Here is a 20,751-nt window from a genome sequence, read left to right as displayed (position 1 = left end):
GGATGAAAGGAATGAAGACATTTGTTAAAGTATGTTGAAAATAAGTAGAACGGAATATAAACGTCTGTATTACCCGAATGGGGTCTAACAGATTTTTTTTCTATTTATTTAATTAATTTTGTTTGTGCCGACTCAGTCGAGTACTCAGTCGAATCGATTTAATAGAAAAGTGTATTGTACGCATTTGAGTTATTGGATTTTATTTTTTAGAAGACATTTTATTTATTATTTAACCAAGCAGACATTTTATTTTAAATTGTATTTATTTTATGTTTTTAGTTTTATTTATGTATTTATTTATTTAAAATAATAATAAACTGCGTTAATAATGAATATAAAAAAAGGCAAGCAATTAAATTTTAAATATATTAAATATTTGATCAGATTTCTAAAATATTCGATCGGATTTGAGACACGCTTCTTTATCAAGACCCTGGAACGTCGTACGCGTGGGTGCGTCATCTCTTTCTCTTTATATGTGAAGACTCAAACCCTGAGCACGTAAACGTTTGAATGCTTATTTGTTTCGTTTGTACCTTTTCGGTTAATTTGAACCCTTTTCCCCCCTATGCTTGTTCTCCATTTGAAGCGAAGAAGCCTGGGCCACGTAGCCTAAAGCTCCACCAGCGTCTGTGTCTACCCCGTCGTTTCTACCCTTCTCTCGGCCTGTAAGCTGCGATGCTGTGCTGGGGCAGTTCGGCTTTGGGTCAGCTCGGTCTCGCCGTGTCCGAGGCGGCCGTGCTTGAGCCGCGAAGCTGCTGCGTGTTCGATGGTAGAGGGCTGAAGGAGGCAGCGTGCGGCGGGCAGCACTCGCTGTTCCTAATGCACGACGGGAGCCTCTACACGTGCGGGTCGAACAGCCACGGACAACTGGGTCACGAGAAGCCTGGAGTCAAGCCTGGTAAGGTGTTTGAGTGTGTGTGTGTGTGCAATGAATATTTGATCTACATCTCATCCAGTTTCATAGTCTAAACAATTGAGTCCCAGAGTACGATTGTCCGATTGTTGTTATTTTTTTTCCATCTTAAGAAAAAATTGTGCAAATATTTGACGTTTTTGCGTCAAATGAAGCAGCATATACGCGGTACAATACGCTGGGATGCTGCCAGGACGTACACATCTCCAAACTCACGAGATGCTTTAGTCTCGTCATAGTGATCTCCATTCTTTAAGACTCCTGGGTTGGCTAGGCCAAGTCTCCATCGTCCAAGTTGGGTACTACCTGTGTTTATAATTGTAACCAGAATTGTGTGTGTGTGTGTGTGTGTGTATGTGTATATGCATCTTGTGTGTGTGCCTGTTGTGTGTGTGTGTGTGTATTTGCTTGTGCGTGTGTGTTTTATTGTATGTGTTTTATTTGAATAATCTATGAATAACTCATGGCAGTACTTCTCCCCTCCAAAATCTGCTGAGAACTGTAAGAAATAAAAGCTGTGGTTGTCCGATGTAAATGATGACAGTAAATAATGTGGCCAGACTCGCAGCACAGCGACTTCCCATCACGAAGTTGATTATCTTCCAATAACGGCGTTTGCTATTCCTCACACAGCGTGTTAATTCGACAGCGACTGCGTTCGCAGGATAAGTATAGAACGTCCTCCACGGGACTGCTCTCATCACCACCTGCTCACATTCACTGTGACATAAACTTACTGAATAATGGACGTGCCGGAATATTTCCCAGAGGCGAGTCATTATTCACGGCTGGCAAAACTAAACAGAGGTGGGCTGGAGAAAGTCTGAATTGGCCCCTGGGTGTGAATGTGTGTGTAATCTGACTATTCAGGATGTACTGACTCATGCGCAGTGTTCGGTTTACTGGATATAAATCGGTGAATTACGGTTTTATGTCACCTAATAATAATAATAACGCGTCTCTGTATGTGTCCGCAGAGCTGGTCGGTGCGCTGGATGCCCAGAAAATTGCAGGCGTGGCATGTGGGCAGGCCCACTCTCTGGCACTGAGCGAGCAAGGGCAAGTGTTTGCATGGGGCGCAGGTGAACGGGGGCAGCTGGGTCTCGGCACAGCGGAGGAAGCCATCAGAGTTCCACGGTAAGAGGAAAAAGAGCTGAGACCTGGTGTGATTATAACAAATGATCATCTTGCATTCCCACAATCTCCAATATCTACACCGTGCCTGGCAAAAGTCTGGGAACATTTAGTGTTTTGTTGTTTTTGAGACACATGCATGTTCCTTTTGTTTCAATGCAATTCAAAAGCACTGGAAATGACTGGAAGAAGGTTCTCTGGAAAGATGAGTCCGAAGTTGACATTTCTGGCTCTCACAGAAGAACATATGTAAGATGGAGAGCAGGAGTGAAGAGGCTAGCAGCCTGTCTCACCCTCACAGTCAAACATAGAGGTAGAAGCTTAATAGTTTGGGGCTGTTTTGGAGCAGGGAATTTTGGAGACTTCACCAAGGCATTGACCTAAACCATGGGTCCAAACTCTGTAAGTGTTATTTAGAGCAAATGCTCTGGGATGAACTAGATCACAAGGTCAAAAAGAAATCTCCAACTAGTGAAGAACAACTTCGGCAAGTTTTACAGGAGGAATCAAGGTTAGGAGAAACTAACTGTCTGGGATGTCACGAGTATGGAAAATAAATGTTTGTACATGTATATATTTGTTTGGTCACAGTAAATCTTCATGCCATTAAATTATCTTTTGTTGCATAAAAACAAAAGGAACATGCATATGGCTAAAAAATGGTAAAAGTCTAAACTGTATTACTAAAAACACTATTCTCATTACAATTTTTATTACATTACAGTGCCATATATTAGATTACATTTCAATCCATTACATTACTTTTCAATAAATTACAAAGCATAACATCATTACATTGCTATGCAGTGCACTACGTTAGATTGCCTCACTTTAAAATACACTGTCATGCATTTATTTCTTTATATTGCATTGCAATGTATTACTTTACATGGCATTACATTACAATGCATTACTTCTCATTACAATGCATCACATTACATTACTTTACATTGCATTACACTACAATGCATTACATTGCATCCCTTTACATGACATTACAATGCAGTGCATTACATTACATTGCATCACTTTACATGGCAGTGCATTACTTTTCATTACAATGCATCACATTGCATTACACTACTTTACATGACAGTGCATCACTTTAAATGACAGTGCATTACGTTACATTGCACTACATTACATTGCATTGTAATGTAAAGTAATGCAATTTAATGCACAATTTTTATACAGTAGGATCTCCTCAATTTAACATGCAAGTTTTCAACTGTGTGGCTGGTAATAATTTTACATCCTTTTTTTACTCCTTTTAAACCATTAATGGTGCAATTTCTTTTTTAAGTCAGTCACCAATTAAATTGTTTGTGATTAAATTTGTTTATTTTATTTAAACAATAGAAAATTGTGAATAGTTAAAGTTGCACAAGCCTAACCCTTACTAAACTTTATATAATGAAATTAGTGAGGTGGAAGTTTATAAGGGAAGTTCAGTTTGCAATTTTTGGTAAAAAATTAATTTAATTAATTTTTGCATTACATTCAATTCAATTCATTTTTATTTGTATAGCGCTTTTAACAATGAACATTGTCTCAAAGCAGCTTTACACAGATAATGTGGTGATTAAACATAAATATGTTCTTTGTAAGTATGTTTGTCCCTGATGAGCAACTGTGGCAAGGAAAAACTCCCCGAGATGGCATAAGGAAGAAACCTTGAGAGGAACCAGACTCAAGAGGGAACCCATCCTCATCTGGGTTGCACCAAATGTCCATTTGAAGCAGATATACAATGTTGTGGGGTACAGTGATGATGATCAGAAGCAAACTGCACTCCCGAGTCAGTGCAGCAGACCGCCGACACCAACTACAGTCCAATCCGTCCTCAAAGCACCCGTTCTACTCCGGAATTAAGAGACCGTCCGAGCTGCACAGAAGTGTGAAGATCCAAGGAGGGAGAGGGGCAGGAACACTGGTCACTGGAGCCTCAGGAGCATGTTTAACTCGACCGAAAGAGAGAGAGAGAGAGAGAGAGAGAGAGAGAGAGAGAGGGTGACGGGAAGAGAAGGATATGGATTATTAAGTGTAACTATTGGTGTACGAAAGTTAATGTCACTGTGCAGTTTGGACTCCGGCAAGACTCGCTATGGCAGCATAACTAAAAGGGAGAACCAGAAGGTAACACAGACATGAGGGATCTCTGGGATAAGAGGCGACCCACCACACCACCGTCAACAAACCTGAGTGAACGTGTGAATGTGAGGGGCGACAGCATACAAATATACCAGTTCACCAAACACTCTATATCCATGTTCCTCCAGATCTGTGCCTTTACCTAAGAGAAATCTACTGATAAAAGGCTTGACTAAATAAATCGTTTTCAACCTCGACTTGAACACTGAGACTGTGTCTGAGTCCCGAACACTGATTGGAAGGCTGTTCCATAACTGTGGGGCTTTATAAGAGAAAGATCTGCCCCCTGCTGTAGTCTTCATTATTTGAGGAACCAACAGATAGCCAGCACCTTTTGATCTAAGTAGGCGTGGAGGATCATACTGGTACAGAAGTTCACTCAGATACTGCGGTGCGAGACCATTGAGTGCTTTATCGTCAGTAGTAATATTTTATAGTCAATGCGAGATTTGATTGGGAGCCAGTGTAGACTGATTAAAACAGGGGTGATGTGGTCATATTTCCTAGATCTAGTGAGGACCCTTGCTGCTGCATTCTGGATTAACTGAAGCTTATTGATGCACTTACTCGCACACCCAGACAGTAAAGCGTTACAGTAGTCTAATCTAGAAGTAACAAAAGCATGAACCAGTTTTTCTGCATCCTGTAACGACATCATATTTCTAATCTTAGCAATATTTCTAAGGTGAAAGAAGGCGATTCTGGTGATATTATTCACGTGAGACTCAAAGGAAAGACTCGGGTCAATAATCACACCAAGGTCTTTGACAGCCGTACATGCTGAAACAGAAACACCATCCAGAGATGCTACGTAATCGGAAAGTTTACTTCTAGCTGCATGTGGTCCTAGTAAAAGTACTTCCGTCTTATCTGAGTTGAGCAGAAGAAAGTTATTAAGCATCCACTGTCTAATGTCCTTTACACACTTCTCAACATTGTTAAGCTGATCTCTCTCATCTGGCTTTGCTGAAATATACAGCTGTGTGTCATCAGCATAGCAATGGAAGCGAATCCCATGTTTATGAATAATTTCACCAAGAGGCAGCATATATAAAGAGAAAAGCAGTGGGCCTAAGACAGATCCTTGAGGAACACCAAACTTTACCTCATAGAGCGTGGAGAACTCACCATTTACATCCACAAACTGATAGCGATCAGTCAAATAAGACCTGAGCCAAGAGAGAGCTGTTCCTTTATTCCTACAACATTCTCAAGTCTAGCAAGCAGTATAGTGTGATCAATGGTGTCAAAAGCTGCACTAAGGTCGAGCAAAACAAGTAAGGAGACAAAACCCTGATCAGAGGCCAATAACAGGTCATTTACCACCTTAACTAGCGCCGTCTCTGTGCTATGATGAGGCGAAATCCTGACTGATACATTTCAAAATGTTATTCATAAGCAGATGTGAGCATAACTGCTGTGCTACAACCTTTTCTAAAATTTTGGATATAAAGGGGAGATTTGATATCGGTCTGTAGTTGGACAACTGACATGGGTCAAGGTCAGGTTTCTTAATAAGGGGGTGGATAACTGCCAGTTTGAAGGATTTCGGTACATAACCAGTGCTAATGGAAGAGTTAATTATTTTTAAAACAGGTTTGATTACCTCTGGAGCTATCTGTTTAAAGAAACTAGTAGGCAAGGGATCGAGAATACAGGTTGATGATTTTGATGAGGAGATTAATGAAATTAAGTCACTCTCATGAATAGTAGTGAAGCTTTGTAATTGATTGTCTGCTATAATGACACTGCTGTCTACAGGGTTACTTGTAAAATAATTTGGATTTATATTAACCGCCTGGATTTCTTGCCTGATGTTTTCAATTTTATTATTAAAAAAGTTCATGAAATCATTACTACCTATTGATGGTGTGCATGTTAGCGCAGTGCTTTTATTCCCTGTTAATTTTGCTACCGTGCTGAATAAAAATCTAGGATTATGCTTGTTATTTTCTATGAGGGTGGAGAAATATGCTGATCTGGCAGCACTAAGAGATTTTCTATAATTTAGGAGGCTCTCCTTCCATGCTATTTGAAATACTGTTAATTTTGTTTGACGCCATTTACGCTCTAGTTTTCGAGTGGTCTGTTTTAAGGTGCGCGTATGATCATTATACCACTGTGCTAATTTTTCTCCCTGATCATTTTGGTCTTAAGGGAGCTACATCATCTAGAGTGTAACGTAACGTTGTTTCTAGATGTTCAGTGGCCCAGTCGAGCTCTGCGGGTCTGACGGAGATCTATCTAATATCGTAATATCGGAAGATAATTAATAAAGCGCTGCTGTAGCTGACGTGAAAGTACGCTTAACACGGTAACGTGGTGAGGTAGAAATCACGATGACTAAGGCAAATTTTAAACGAGATTAGATAATGGTCTGAAATAGCTTCAGACTGTGGAATTATGACTAAGTTTTTATTTTTAATCCAAATGTTAACAACAAGTCGAGTGTGTCCACCACTATGAGTGGGTCCTATAACATTCTGATTAATTCCGACTGAATCTAGAATGGACACAACTGCTGCTCTTAAGGAGTCTTCCTGATTATCAAAATGAATATTAAAGTCTCCAACAATTAATGCTTTGTCTAAAGTAGCTAGATTTGTAATGAAATCTGCAAATTCTATCAGAAAATCAGAGTAGGGCCCTGGGGTCTATAAATAATAATTAGTGGAATTAACTGACTTGACCTGCTTTCAGACACTGAATATTTTATGTTGGTGTAGAGAACTTCAAATGTTTTACATTTGTGTTTAGTCTTTTGTGTGACGTTTAGATTATTATTATAAATAGCTGCTACTCCGCCTCCTCTGCCATTTAGACGGGGTTGGTGTATGTAACTATACCCAGGAGGACTCGCCTCATTTAATGCTACATATTCATTCGATTTAATCCACGTTTCTGTCAAACACATTATATTAAACTCCTGGTCGGTAATAATTTCGTTTATAGTAAGCGCTTTTGGCGTGAGAGATCTAATATTCAACAATCCTATTTTTAGATCAGAGGTGCTGGCTGTGCGTTCAGTCCTATTTAATTTAATGTTAATCAGGTTACTTAAACAGACTTTCTGATAGTTCCTATATTTTGGTTTTGCTCGGGGACAGACACAGTCTCAATATGGTGGATCCTGAGTGGCGACTCTGTGCAGCTAGCAGGCGGTCGGTTTAGCCTGTCTGTCTGCTCCTGGCCTTGGCTCTAGACAGTCACTTGTTAACTAGTGCTGTTCTGAGACTATGACCTATACTACAAGAAATGAGAGCAGCACCTTCCCGGGTGGGATGGACACCGTCCCGCCCTAACAGGCCAGCCTTGCCCTCAAAAATGCTCCAATTATTAATGAAGCCCACATTGTTTTGGAGCACCACTCGGACATCCAGCAGTTCAGCGACCATAACCTGCTGTAGGCTACATCGCCACGTCGCATTGGGATGGGGCCAGAGCATACTACAGCATCGGACATTGCCTTCGCTAATTTACACACCTCTATAATGTTACTCTTAGTAACCTCTGACTGTCGGCGTATATCATTAGCTCCTGTGTGAAAAACTATCTTAGAGAACCTGTGCTTTCCTAAGAATCTAAGCTGACCTGCTATGTCCGCGCCTGGCTCCCGGTATACACATAACCTGTGCTGCTGGTGCCCCTAAAGGTCTAGCTAGTTTCACGTGCCTCAGAATGGAGTCTCCTAAAACCAGAGCTCTTTCAGGTTTCTCAGCGGGTGCTTCACTGAGGAGAGCAAACCTGTTGGACACGTGAAGCGGAGAGGAATGGTGCTCCGTGGGCGAGCCTTAGCGTTAGCTTTGGCTTTGAGTATGCCGCCGAGTCGTCACCCATTCGCCCGCTGCGAGGGCTCTAATGCCGAGTCGGGGAATAGTACCTTCACCTAGGGCATCCAGACTTTCCCCTGCAGAACTTGGACTGCTCTCACACTCACTACTTCTCTCTAGACTCTGGATGCGCTCCTCTAATGCTAAGATCTTCTCCGTCAAAGAGCAAACTAGCTTACACTTCTCACAGATAAAATTATCGCTAACAACGGAGAAAGACTGACTAAACATGTCACACTTCACACACTGAGTGAACTGGATGTTCGCCATAATAGAGAAATTACGTACCTTAATGTGATTACTGTAGTGTTTGTTTGTAGTTCTGGTGAACTGCAGCAGTTTCCCACAATGCAGTGCAGCGATTTCCCACATTGCATCCCTTTACATGACATTACATGTAATGTACTGTCCATGTTAAATTGGGACCAATTTAATTAATTTTTGCGCCAAACCCAGAAATATTGACATATAACAGATTTGCATTAGTGATTGTTCTCATATGAAATTTAACTTGTATTTTTGTTTCTCATATCACCCAAATGTACAGATTGATCAAGAAGTTGTGTGAACATCGGATTTCACAAGTCATATGTGGCAACCAGCACTGCATCGCACTTTCTAAAGGTAAGAGCTACTAAGAGACGCTCATTTGAATAGGTTAGAAACAGGATCGATGTGTACACAGACGGTAACTTTTTCATCTTCTCAGATGGTCAGCTGTTCACATGGGGTCAAAACTCGAGCGGGCAGTTGGGTTTGGGAAAAGGGGAGACGAGCTCTTTGTCTCCTCAGCCCCTCAAGTCTCTGTGTGGGATTCCTCTGGCTCAGATCAGTGCTGGAGGAGACCACAGCTTCGCCCTTTCCCTCTCTGGAGCGGTGTTCGGCTGGGGCAGGAACAGTGCTGGACAGCTGGGTCTTAATGACGAGCAAGGTGAGAGACATGGGACAGAGGTAGCCATGCTCATGCTTTCTTCCCTCATATCTCAATGAGCGTCATTATAATTATAGGGCGAGCGTTTGGAAAGTCCAGTTATATTTCAGCCAAGTGCTATTATGATCGGTCTGATTGGTCACACACGATAATAACGTTAAAGGTTCTATACATATGACATAATTATATTTTAGAAATATTGGACATTAAGCTGTGGTGTAAAAGGAATGAACCACTTTTGGACGGTTGTACTCATTAAGCTTGAACAATGAGCACCACCCCCCACCCCAATGAGCGTGTGAAATAAAAACCAAAGTTGCACATTATCTGCATTTCAGTTACCACATGAATGCCAGTTAAATCGCTTTCACTTTTGGTTTGACCTCACAAACACGGTACCAAAACATGCAGTCTGTTTGGGTCCTCAAAGATTTTGAACCAGACGGTGAATGATGGGGAAATGAGAATAAAAACCAACACAAACCGTTGCATTTTGCAGTAAAACATGTGATTGCAGCCTTTATGTCTCTAAATGAAGCATGCGGTCACATTGGATTAGAAGTAAAGTCACTGGACACATATGCATAGTGAATTGATCACTAAATAAGATGGACAAATAAGTGATTGCATTACTATAAAATGCAGTAGAACCCAGAACTCAGTGCCTGATTGTTCGGGCGTATTTGTGTGTAGCTTTGGGTCATAATTTTGTTTTATTTGCATGTACATTATTATATTTAATTAAAAAAATTTTCAAACCGGATAAGTGAGTAGAGGTCGAACCGAGATTGGCTTTTTGATATTTAGAAACCAGGGCTGGCATACGATGGTTTTTATTTTATTTTTTTATTTTTTGTATCCTGTAGCCTAAACTACAGCTGTTTGAAGGTTTGTATTTAGATATTTAAGCCGAATAGAGACTACTGCCACCTGCTGGTATGAGAGTTATGTTCTCTCACGCAAGCGCAGAACGTACACACATGGTTTGGCTTGTCAGGTGCCCCCGCATAATAATCAGCCTAATTTGCAGCACAATCGGATGACGCTGATTCATTTAAAAAAAAGACAAAAATCGGCCGTCCGATCAATCGATAAGTGAGCACTAACATGAGTTGTCTTTGGTGCAGCTGTGATTAGTTAGACGGTTTACATAAAGCTACGTACTGTACAGAGAATTTAAGCTTTTACCCGATCCCTGAGATGTTGCACCTGATCAGTCACAGTGTGCATTTCATTTCATTTTGTTCTTGCTGTTGGTTTCAGTAATATGTGAAAGGAAAAAAAAACGGTTTGTGTGCTCTTTGGTTTGTTCACACAGATCGGGCTGTTCCCTGCCATATTAAATTCTTGCGCTCACAGAAGGTGGTCTACATCAGCTGTGGGGAGGAACACACAGCCGCTCTAACCAAGGTACCAGTATTGTGTTCCTGTAATCAAATGACTTTTCCCTAAAAAAATTTAAAAATCAAGTACTGCATAACTGCTCATTGTTAAATACTTTAATTACAGTGTTTTGTCATTTGTAGCAATTTAATTACAGTATTTTGTAAAAAAATAAATAATAATAATAATAATAATTGTTCCATGTTTGACTTCAATTTTAAGAATTTCTGGTGTCCATGTGGTCAATGTTGACCCAGATTTTAATTAATTAATTAATAAAAAAAAAAAAATTAAATACAGTGTGATGATGATGATGATGAATTGAATTTTTTTATTTTTTACATTTATTTATTTTAATTTTTTTGCCTCAATACTGACAGGTTCACATTGTGTCCCCAGTGTCAAGTACTCGATTTGAATTAAATCTCTTGTAATTTAAGAAGTGTACAGATTTGCAAAAATTCTTTATTTTTTTTATTAATTTTTTTTTTATTAATCTGGACATTTAGATTGATGACGTTAAAAAAAATGACCACAACACTTTATAATGTACTGGGCTGAGTAATAAGATGTATAGACTAGACAAGCCACAACCCCCTCAGACCTTTTTTTTTTTTGCATCACAGTCCAGTTTCACTAAAGAGAATATTTTTATGGACTGGGGTTTAGCGTGGGGGGCTGACGGGTGGTTTGAGTGGTCCTTATAGTGCCTATAACCCTGATCAGCCACTTTACGGCCACATGCCTAGTATAGCTTTGATCCCCTTTTTGCTGCTAAAACAGTCCTGACCAATCAACAGCATTAACTTTTACAGCATTTTGAGCTAAAGAAGCTCGTCTGTTGGATCGGACCACACGGGTCAGACTTGTGTTTTGGAGATGTCTAAACGGCTCGGTCAGAGCATCACAATTTGGCATTTGTCAAATTTGCTCAAATCCTTGCGCTTGCCCATTTTTCCTGCTTCTATCACGTCTACTTTGAGGGGGGAAAAATTGTTTACTTGCCTAATATATCCTACACACTAACAGGTGCCATGATGAAGATACCATGTCTGGTCGTTGTATATTACTGTTATACGTTATATAATTTAATTGAATATATAATGTAAATATAACTCACCATAAAGCAGAATCGTTGGAAACTTCATTTCCTAAATGCATAGAAGAAGAAAAAAAAATTAACAAAAATAAAACAAGTGCAGGAAACTGGAACTCTGCAGACTGAGAAAGTAATAAATGAATAAATAAGAATTAAAATGTTTTTTCAGTGCATCCCAGTACTAAATGATCCACAGGTCGGTGCTTGGAGACTTCTTGATCAGAGCACGGAAAGTACAAGTGCAGTCATCATTTGAAAAAGAAGGAAACTCTACCATTTTCTACTCAACTTAATTGATTGTTGATTTGTACAGGACGGAGGTTTATTCACGTTTGGAAATGGGTCGAGAGGACAGTTGGGACACGACACCACCAACAACGAGCCTCTACCACGCAGAGTTTTGGAGCTCATGGGCACTGAAGTGTCCCAAATCGCCTGTGGCAGGTACGTGGGAACTATTGACAAGATTGGTCATGGGGTTCTTGTATTACTTTTTGTGTTAATTGAAATGATAATGATGGAGAAAAGGAGTTAGAGAGATTCCCACAACAGCAGATGTGATTTGTTATGTATTGAATATGTACCAATGTTAAGATATTAGAGCTTATGTCTATGTTACATACAAAAGCAATATAAACATATACAGTGGTGTGAAAAAGTGTTTGTCCCCTTCCTGTTTTTTTTTTTTTTTTTTTTTTTTTTGCATGTTTGTCACACTTTATTGTTTCAGATCATCAGACTAATTAAAATATTACCAAAAGATAACACAAGTGAACACAACATGCAGATTTTGAAGGTAATGAGGGAAAACATAATCCAAAAATACATGGCCCCATGTGAAAAAGTCTTTGGAGTGGCCTAGTCAAAGTCCTGATCCTATTGAGATGCTGTGGCGTGACCTTAAATAGGCGGTTCATGCTCGAAAACCCTACAATGTGGCTGAATTACAACAATTCTGCATAGAAGAGTGGAGCAAAATTCCTCCACAGCGCTGTAACAGACTCATCGCAGGTTTTCTTGAGACGCTTGATTGCAGTTGTTGCAGTTAAGAGTGGCCCAACCAGTCATTAGGTTAAGGGGGCAAACACTTTTTCACACAGGCCATGTAGTTTTGGATTTAGTTTTCCTTCATTTAAAAACTGCATGTTGTGTTCACTTGTGTTATCTTTTACTAATATTTAAATTAGTTGTGATGATCTGAAACATTAAAGTGTGACAAACATGCAACAAAAGAAGAAACACCACTGTATATATGGCTTTTGTTGTATAAATTTAAATAGAAATTCTGGATTTAGGTTTACATTTTATGTAAGGAATTGGGGTGGACATGCTTTTATAGGAAAGAAATCAGTAACTGGGTGGTGTGGCATGGTCCTGTTGTGAAATTCCCGCTACTGCACCATCTCAAAGTTGATTCTTTTCCAATAACGACATGTGAACGTGAATAAAAATGATGCAAGAAATAGTAAGAATAAAATCTTAGCACTGCAAACAAATAAACAAAATGATGTAATTTTAAAGAATAAGACATTTATCTCATTCATACACTGATTCTGGCATGTCTGGGATTTAAACTCGCAACCTTCCGATCCCAAGTCCAGTGTCTTAAACACTAAGCTACCACCTCCCCACTACTATAGTACTCACTACGCTTGATCACTTATTGTTGTTTTAATGTGTCGACTCGATCCGAACCTTCGCTTCATCTCTGTTCCAGACACCACACGCTGGCGTTCGTGCCCTCCACCGGCTCAGTGTACGCTTTCGGCTGTAACGCTCAGGGTCAGCTCGGCCTAGGGACCAGAGGAAATGCCATGATTCCCCTTCCGGTCCGAAACATCCAGTCTTCTTTTCTCAGCACACAAACGGGTGGGTGAACACGGCATCGTGCCATCGCATGACCTTTATACAGGTTTTTTCATTTCCTATCATTTCATGAAAGTGCAACTTTTTCTCTTTTGCACTTCACGTGGCTGGTGCATGTGATTCACCACAACATCTGACCAGGCACCAGACTGCAGACTCCATTAAACCACAGTGTGGAAAATGTGTTCAACTCGTGTAGAGATCAATCAGTCAGTCACCTCAGTCCCTACACCTCTTCCTTTCTTTCTTTCTTTCTTTCTTTCTCTTTATCATGTTTTCTTTATCTCTTCTTTCTTTCTTTCTTTCTTTCTTACTTTCTCTTTAGCTCTTTCTTTATAACTTTCTTTCTTTCTTTTCTTTATCACTTTATCTCTTAATTTATTTTGATCAATTTCTTTATCTCTTTATTTTTTTTTATTTTTTACTTTGACTTTCCTCATCTCTTCTTTCTTGCTTTCTTTTCTTTTTCTTTCTTTCTTTCTTTCTTTCTTTCTTTCTTTCTTTCTTTCTTTCTTTCTTTCTTTCTTTCTTTCTTTCTTTCTTTCTCTTGATCAATTTTTCATCTCTGTCTCTCTCTATCTTTTTTATTACTCTCTTCATCACCATCCATTTCTTTGTTCATCTTTGTGTCTCTTTATCTCTTTCCTCACTTTCTTTATCACTTTTTTATCTCTTTATTACTTTATTTCTCTTTATTACTTCTTTTATCTCTTTTTTCTTTATCTCCATGTCTCTCTATCGTTTTCTTTATTACTTTCTTTTTTTTATCACTTTCTTTTTCTCTGCTTTCTCACAAATATTTTTCCAGGATTTTGTTGCTCCGTGTTTTTTTTTTGTTTTTTTATATATAGATGTGTTATGGCCTTTAAATTTCAAAATGAATTTTTTCATTGTCTAAAAAAACGGTACGTTTACCGAGTATCTGTTCTTTTGCAAATGAGATATGAGTAATCATTACATTCTGGTTTTTATTAATGTCACATTATTTGAACTAGGGTTGTAGAAACTTCATTTTGGATCTACTACAGCCCCTCTGTCTTAATAATATTGATCTGAATATTAAGTGTGTGTAAATTCACTTTGTCTATTGTTTTTTTTTCTGACTCAGGCACTGATCAGTGCAGCATCAGCAGGATTCACTGCGGAGGTGACCACAGCTTTCTGGTGCTGTCACATGACATGGTGAGCCATCAAACATCATGTAGTAGATGCAGATGTAGCACATGATAGTGGAGACAAAATATGTTGTTGAAATCCTTAATGAAGGATATTTATCTACATATGCACACTATGTATAGGGTAAATATATTTGTCTCCATATGTACACACACACACACACACACACACACACACACACACACACACACCAGATTTGTAGGTGCTCTTTGACCATCCATTTCACATTTAGTCCCCATTTCCTGTTATAATAACCTCCACTCTAACTCTTCTTTTGGCCGCCACAGCGGATCATCCATCCCCATACCCCCCTGTCCTCTACATGTGCCTTTTTTAAACCAACTACCTGCATGTCTTCTCTCAACACATCCATAAACCTCCTCCTTGGTCTTCCTCTTCTCCTCCTTCCTAGTGGCTCCATCCTCAGCATTCTCCTACTGATATACCCCATGTCCCTCCTCTGCACATGTCCAAACCATCTCAATCTCGCCTCCCTCACCTTGTCTTCAAAACGTCCTACATGCGCTGTTCCTCTAATTGAGTTGCATTGTGTGTTTGTGGATTTAGAAAAAGCGTACGACAGGGTGCTGAGAGAGGAGTTGTGGTATTGTATGAGGAAGTCAGGTATGTCAGAGAAGTATGTGAGGGTGGTGCAGGTGTATGAGGACAGTGTAACAGCAGTGTGTAGTAGAAATGACACACTGGTTCAAGGTGGAGTTTGGACTGCATCAAGGATCGGCTTTGAGCCCTTTTCTGTTTGCAGTGGTGATGGACAGGTTGATGGACGAGGTCAGACAAAAGTCTCTGTGGACTATGATGTTTCTGGGTAGAGTAAGGAGCAGGTTGAGAAGAGCCTGGAGAGGTGGAGGTACCTGCTGGACAGAAGGGGAATGAAAGTCAGTAGGAATAAGACGGAGTACATGTGTGTGAATGAGAGGGAGGGCAGTGGAGTGGTGCGGTTGCAGGGAGAAAAGGTAGAGGAGTTTAAGTACCTGGGGTCAACAGTGCATGCATGTAAGGGAGAGTGTGTTAGAGAAGTGAAGAAAAGAGTGCAGGCAGGGTGGAGTGGGTGAAGAAGAGTGATGGCAGGAGTGATTTGTGATAGAAGGGTATCTGCAAGAGTGAAAGGGAAGTTTTATAGGACTGTGGTGAGACCTGAGATGTTGTATGGTTTAGAGACAGTGGCACTGAGTAAAAGACAGGAGGTGGAGCTGGAGGTAGCAGAGCTGAAGATATTGAGGTTTTCATTGGGAGTGATGAATATGAACAGGATTAGTAATGAGTTAATTAGAGGGACAGCGCATGTAGGACGTTTTAGGGACAAAGTGACAGAGGCCCGATTGAGATGGTTTAGTCATGTGCAGAGGAGGGACATGAGGTATATCGGTAGAAGAATGCTAAAGATGGAGCCACCAGGTGGTTTATGGATGTGGTGAAGAAAGACATGCAGGTGGTTAATTTGAAGGAGGCAGATGTAGAGGACAGAGTAGTATAGAGACGGATGGTCCGCTGTGGCGACCCCTAATGGGAGCAGCCAAAAAAAGTATTTGGTCTTGTCCACTTGGGGGTGCTGTTAATCTGATGAAAGAATTATTAGGACTACTGTAAATCTGATTTAGGACTTCCTGTTTATTCTTTGCCTGAAGACACGTTTAGTCTAAACCCAGATGTGAGATGTCCTTGCAGCATGCACATTCGGAAATTGTTTGGTTATTGTTATCCCAAACTCTCTCAACAGAGTAGCCCGGAGGACTTCCGCGTTATCAGCACATCAAGAAGCATCTCCCTGATTAATAAGGAGAGTCTAAACAGTTGGAGGCTGAAGCTCCTGGACGCCTCTGACTCCAGCATTACCAAGTGAGTGCAGATATCTGTCCCGATTTGACCTTCGCAGATTCGAGTAAAACATGTGTTTGGGTTTCTCCTACTCCAACGACAGAGGCATTTAAAGTGCAGCGCTGCCAAGGCACGAGTCAGCGTGCTGTAGATCATCATCCATTTATGATTTTATGATGACCTCCCCTTTTATGGTGTGGTCAGGATTTTTATTGACCTGTTGTTGTTTTTTTATTTGTTTATTATGTTTGTAGTACAACAGCAGCAGTGCTGCTTTTTTTTTGGTACAATTAAAGTTTATTCTCAGCAGCGGTACTAAATTTGTAGGTGATCATTAACTTTGACCTCTTCACTTGTTTCAGTTTGAGGAGAAAAAAAAAACAACGAAATTAGAACATTTTCCATCATGTCATTCAGTTCCTGTCAAAACTATGGAGACACCTTTTATGGTTTTTGAGATACACATGCATGTTTCTTTTTGTGTATTTTCAACAAACTAAATTTAACGGTATGAAGATTTACTGTGACCAACCAGTTACGGTAATCCCCGTTTAACGAAACAGTTACATTCCAAACGCGCCAGCAATAAACGGTCAAAAATGCTTGTTTTTTTTATCGTTTAAGCCATAAATCATCCTCCCACACACTTTAAACACACACAGCAAACATTTGTAAAAATATAGCGAGATAAATCTTTTGTAAATTCATAGAACTACAGTACACCGTATCACATTTATAGTGAAAACATTCACTGTACAGCCTGCATGTAGCCTATGCGTTGTTTATTGGTTGAAGTGTCCTATGACGTCAAAAAGAGGCGGAGATAAAGATACACGTCACCACATTCTTTACTTTCATTGGTTAAATCTGGTGACGTATGTCTTAAACGCCGCCTTTTTTTTTTTTTTACCTTTAGAGGGACACTTCAACCAATGGACAAGCAGAAAACCTACAGTTTATGTACATTGTCAAATAAGGAAGTGTTTATTGTACTGTTGTTTTCTTCGTTTCTTTTATAAAATCTTTTATTAGTTCTTCGTTTCTTTTAGTTCTATCCGTGAGAGACGGAAAGACGGAAATCAGCTAAACAAATTAGTTATGTGGCAAATGCAATTCCGCGATAAACCGGGGGCGCCAGATTGGAACCGCGGTAAAGCAGGGGATTACTGTATATAAATTCCTCCTTTAGTATAAATAACAGAGTTACACACTCAGTTTCTTCAAACGTTCATCGTCATGCCTGTTGTAAAGCTTGTCAAATGTTGTTCTTCACTAGTTTCTTTCTGTCCTTGTGATCCAGCTTATCCCAGAGCAGTTGGAGAGGATTTAGGTGCGGTGACGGGCGGGCCATTCCATGATAAATAACGCTTTAGCAGATTGTTTGCTCTCTAAATAACACTTAGAGGTCGCATTGTCTTGTTGTATGGAAAAGTTGGTTCTATTTAGCCGCAGTCCAGACGGAATTGCATGGCGGTTGAAGTATTGAATGGCAGCCGTGTTGGTTCAGTATTTCTTCCACCCAGAATAAGTCTCCCACTTTTCCTGCTTCTAAACAACTCCAAACCATTAAGATGTTATCTCTATGTTTGACTATGTGGTGTGAGGCAGTTTAAAAACATCTCTCGTGTTCTCCATCTTAGAGCCATAAATGTCAAATATAGATTCATCTGTCTGCAGAACTTTTCTTCCAGTCATTCACTGACCAATACATATGTGTTTTTCTATTTAGTTTGTTGCATAAAACACAATGGCACATTCATGTTACTGGAAAACCATAAAAAACTAGATGTAACTTTTTATCAGGCACTGTATTATTTATATTCAGTATACTGTATAATTATACTGCATTATATATTATTCAGGCACTGAGTTCTACAGCTTGTGTTTATTTATCAGGAGGCAACACAACGGTATATTTAATGATATGTTACAGGTTTGGAAATGTATTTATTGTTTTATACGAATATAAAGACAAACTATGGATTCATAAAATCTCTCTAATTTTGAGAGATTTTTTTTTTGTTTTTTTTCAGACATCCACCCTGAACTGAAAACCAATTCCACCAAATATTCCAATATTTCAATTGGACCATATTTTGGTTCAATTCCTTTTACTGTTTTAATAACATCAGTATTCAATGGCTTTGGGATTATCGCGAATTTAAAGTTTCTATAAACAAATAAACACAAACATCGGTAAGAGCATCACATTACACAGAAAACAACGCGCATGTCCTATTATCGGAAAGTCGATTTTCCGAAGATCCAGTGCAGTTATATTTAAAAGACAGATTAGGGAGATGAAGCAAAAAACAAGCTGAGCTGCAGATTGCTTTTATATGCTGCTGGAAAAGCACTCGACTTTAGCATGTGCACGGTTGGACATACATTTTTTTTTATTTTTATTTTTTTAAATGACCATTGTATTTCAATGACTATTCAAAAATTGTGGACATGGCATAACATAGATGTGTAGGATTTTTAAAACGCACATAGTGCTCCATATAAACTTCTGACGGTAAAGACAGAATGTTTGATCCATTATTTTGTGTTTTGAGAAAAAAAAAATGACATAAAATAAATTAAGAAATTGTAAATGAAACCATTTTTTTATGTTTTATACATTTTGAGCAAAATAATATTCTAACAGATTTTTATAGTTTGTTTTTCATAATTTCTTTTTTTTTTTTTTTTTTTTTTAGACTGTGGGCACATTTTTTTTTTTTCTTAACTTTTTTTTTATTTTTATTTTTTTAATTTTATTTTAATTTTTTAAATAGCAGCTCTGATCTCAACCTCATCAGCCCTATCGAGCACACACCTCCACAAGCACACTCCAAATTCTAGTTGAACATATACCCAGAAAAGTAGAGGTTATTGGAACTAAATGTGGAATGGGATTTAAAAAAAAAATCCATAATCTGTTACTCAAACAAATTCACATGACAACAAAAATTTTTACAACATTCAAAAGCATGACTTATAAATCTTGCCAATCCTATACTGTATATAAATGTTGATATCCTCTTCCTCACATACATTTCATTCGATTTTGCTTTGCTTCTTTTGCAGTGACATCATTCTGCTGTTATCCTCGACCGCATGCTGGAACGCCAGCTTCCTGGACCAGAGGTAATAATTAATCCACGCTCTTTTATTCTTTTTTTAAAAGCAATACTTCAACGAAGTACTGATTGTGTACAAAAGCTAGTCACATGCTTATTTTATAATGTTGAACTCTAGAAATCTACTCATTATATTTTATTTAACACGAGCAATTCCGTTTCTCTGAAGAACACCGAGACTGGCAGTCAAGGGCGTCACATAAAACGAGGTTTTATTCCCCCACAATGCTCCGTCATCTCAATCCTTATTCTCCAAATATGCTGTCGTGCACACGTACCTGAGATCACATGCACGCACGTACATCTGTTCGCTTATTGCCATGTCCAATAAAACATGATAATTTGGTAGAATTCAAAAGGAATGACCCTTGTACTCATCCACATTCATTATCTGTATACGGCTGTACTAGCTTCACATATCCTCTGATTAAAAAAAAAAAAAAAACAAGAAAAAGCAACCTGGCACTTGCAAAAGGGATTATTTGATTATGTAACACACAGCTGGTGTCATTTACAGTCTGAGTGTGTGTGAAGGTGTGTATATGTGTGTCTGTTTATATGTGTGTGCGCGCTTTTCTGCCTGGGAGAAATTAGTTTCTTCTACACGTAATATTTTAAACATGTAGGTTAAAAGCTTTGCAGAATGTAAGTTTGAAAGACTTGTGATGGTATATATGATTAAATGGCTAAATATTTGAAATGCAACAGAGGGAGACTTGTAGCCAAAGTACACTCAATAAGAGCTTATGGACTATCAGCCTTATTTATTATGGTTTTATATTCCTTCATGTCTGAGCGCAAATTATAAATAAGGGTCTGGTCTCAATGCGTTGCAAGTCGTAATGGATTTTGTGCGTAATGGATTCAGTCTGTCGTGTTTATACTGAAATCATGATCTTACATCAACACCACAGTGGTGACAGTTGGGTAGAGCCAGGTTTTAAGAGCCTTGAAATCCCAAGCTGGCTGGTGCCTGTAGCTTTTGTACTGTGTATATAAATGCAGTTGATGGACTTCCAGGGACTGTGTCTTGATGGTTGATTGGAAAAGTTAGAACAATTATAAATTCAAAATGAAACATTTAAAACAAAAAATTCAAATATCCTAATTTAAGAATGAGCTAAAATAAATAAAGAATTGGACATTCAGAATAATTGAAAAATTCAGTATAGTCAAACATTCAGCACTGGACATATTTAAAATGATTGGAAATTCAGTATATTCATACATTTAGAACTGTGCCTTCAAAATGATTGAACATTATTAATGGTCAAGATTCTTTAGAACTGGACATTCAGAATGAT

The 20,751-nt window shown here is 38.9% G+C and overlaps 1 protein-coding gene across 4 annotated transcripts in view; it reads left to right on the top strand.

The window, feature by feature from the left end:
• The window catches only part of herc3 (HECT and RLD domain containing E3 ubiquitin protein ligase 3), a 51,123-nt gene that overhangs the window by 2,238 nt on the left and 28,134 nt on the right, over positions 1-20,751 (top strand). For 2 of the 4 annotated variants that reach the window (XM_046872328.1, XM_046872320.1), the window contains exons 2-11: positions 590-901; positions 1,894-2,053; positions 8,579-8,655; positions 8,741-8,962; positions 10,281-10,372; positions 11,758-11,888; positions 13,162-13,313; positions 14,419-14,492; positions 16,225-16,343; positions 19,395-19,454. In XM_046872328.1, coding sequence (XP_046728284.1) covers positions 679-901; positions 1,894-2,053; positions 8,579-8,655; positions 8,741-8,962; positions 10,281-10,372; positions 11,758-11,888; positions 13,162-13,313; positions 14,419-14,492; positions 16,225-16,343; positions 19,395-19,454 — 1,310 coding nt within the window. In that variant the 5' untranslated portion in view covers positions 590-678. Of the gene's footprint in view, positions 1-589; positions 902-1,893; positions 2,054-8,578; positions 8,656-8,740; positions 8,963-10,280; positions 10,373-11,757; positions 11,889-13,161; positions 13,314-14,418; positions 14,493-16,224; positions 16,344-18,355; positions 18,793-19,394; positions 19,455-20,751 lie in introns of those variants that run through there. The other 2 variants (XM_046872336.1, XM_046872344.1) reach the window with 2 other exon arrangements.

This window comes from Silurus meridionalis, chromosome 2 (assembly GCF_014805685.1).
Source record: "Silurus meridionalis isolate SWU-2019-XX chromosome 2, ASM1480568v1, whole genome shotgun sequence".
NCBI lineage: Eukaryota > Metazoa > Chordata > Actinopteri > Siluriformes > Siluridae > Silurus > Silurus meridionalis.
This window is presented reverse-complemented; position numbering and strand designations above follow the sequence as displayed.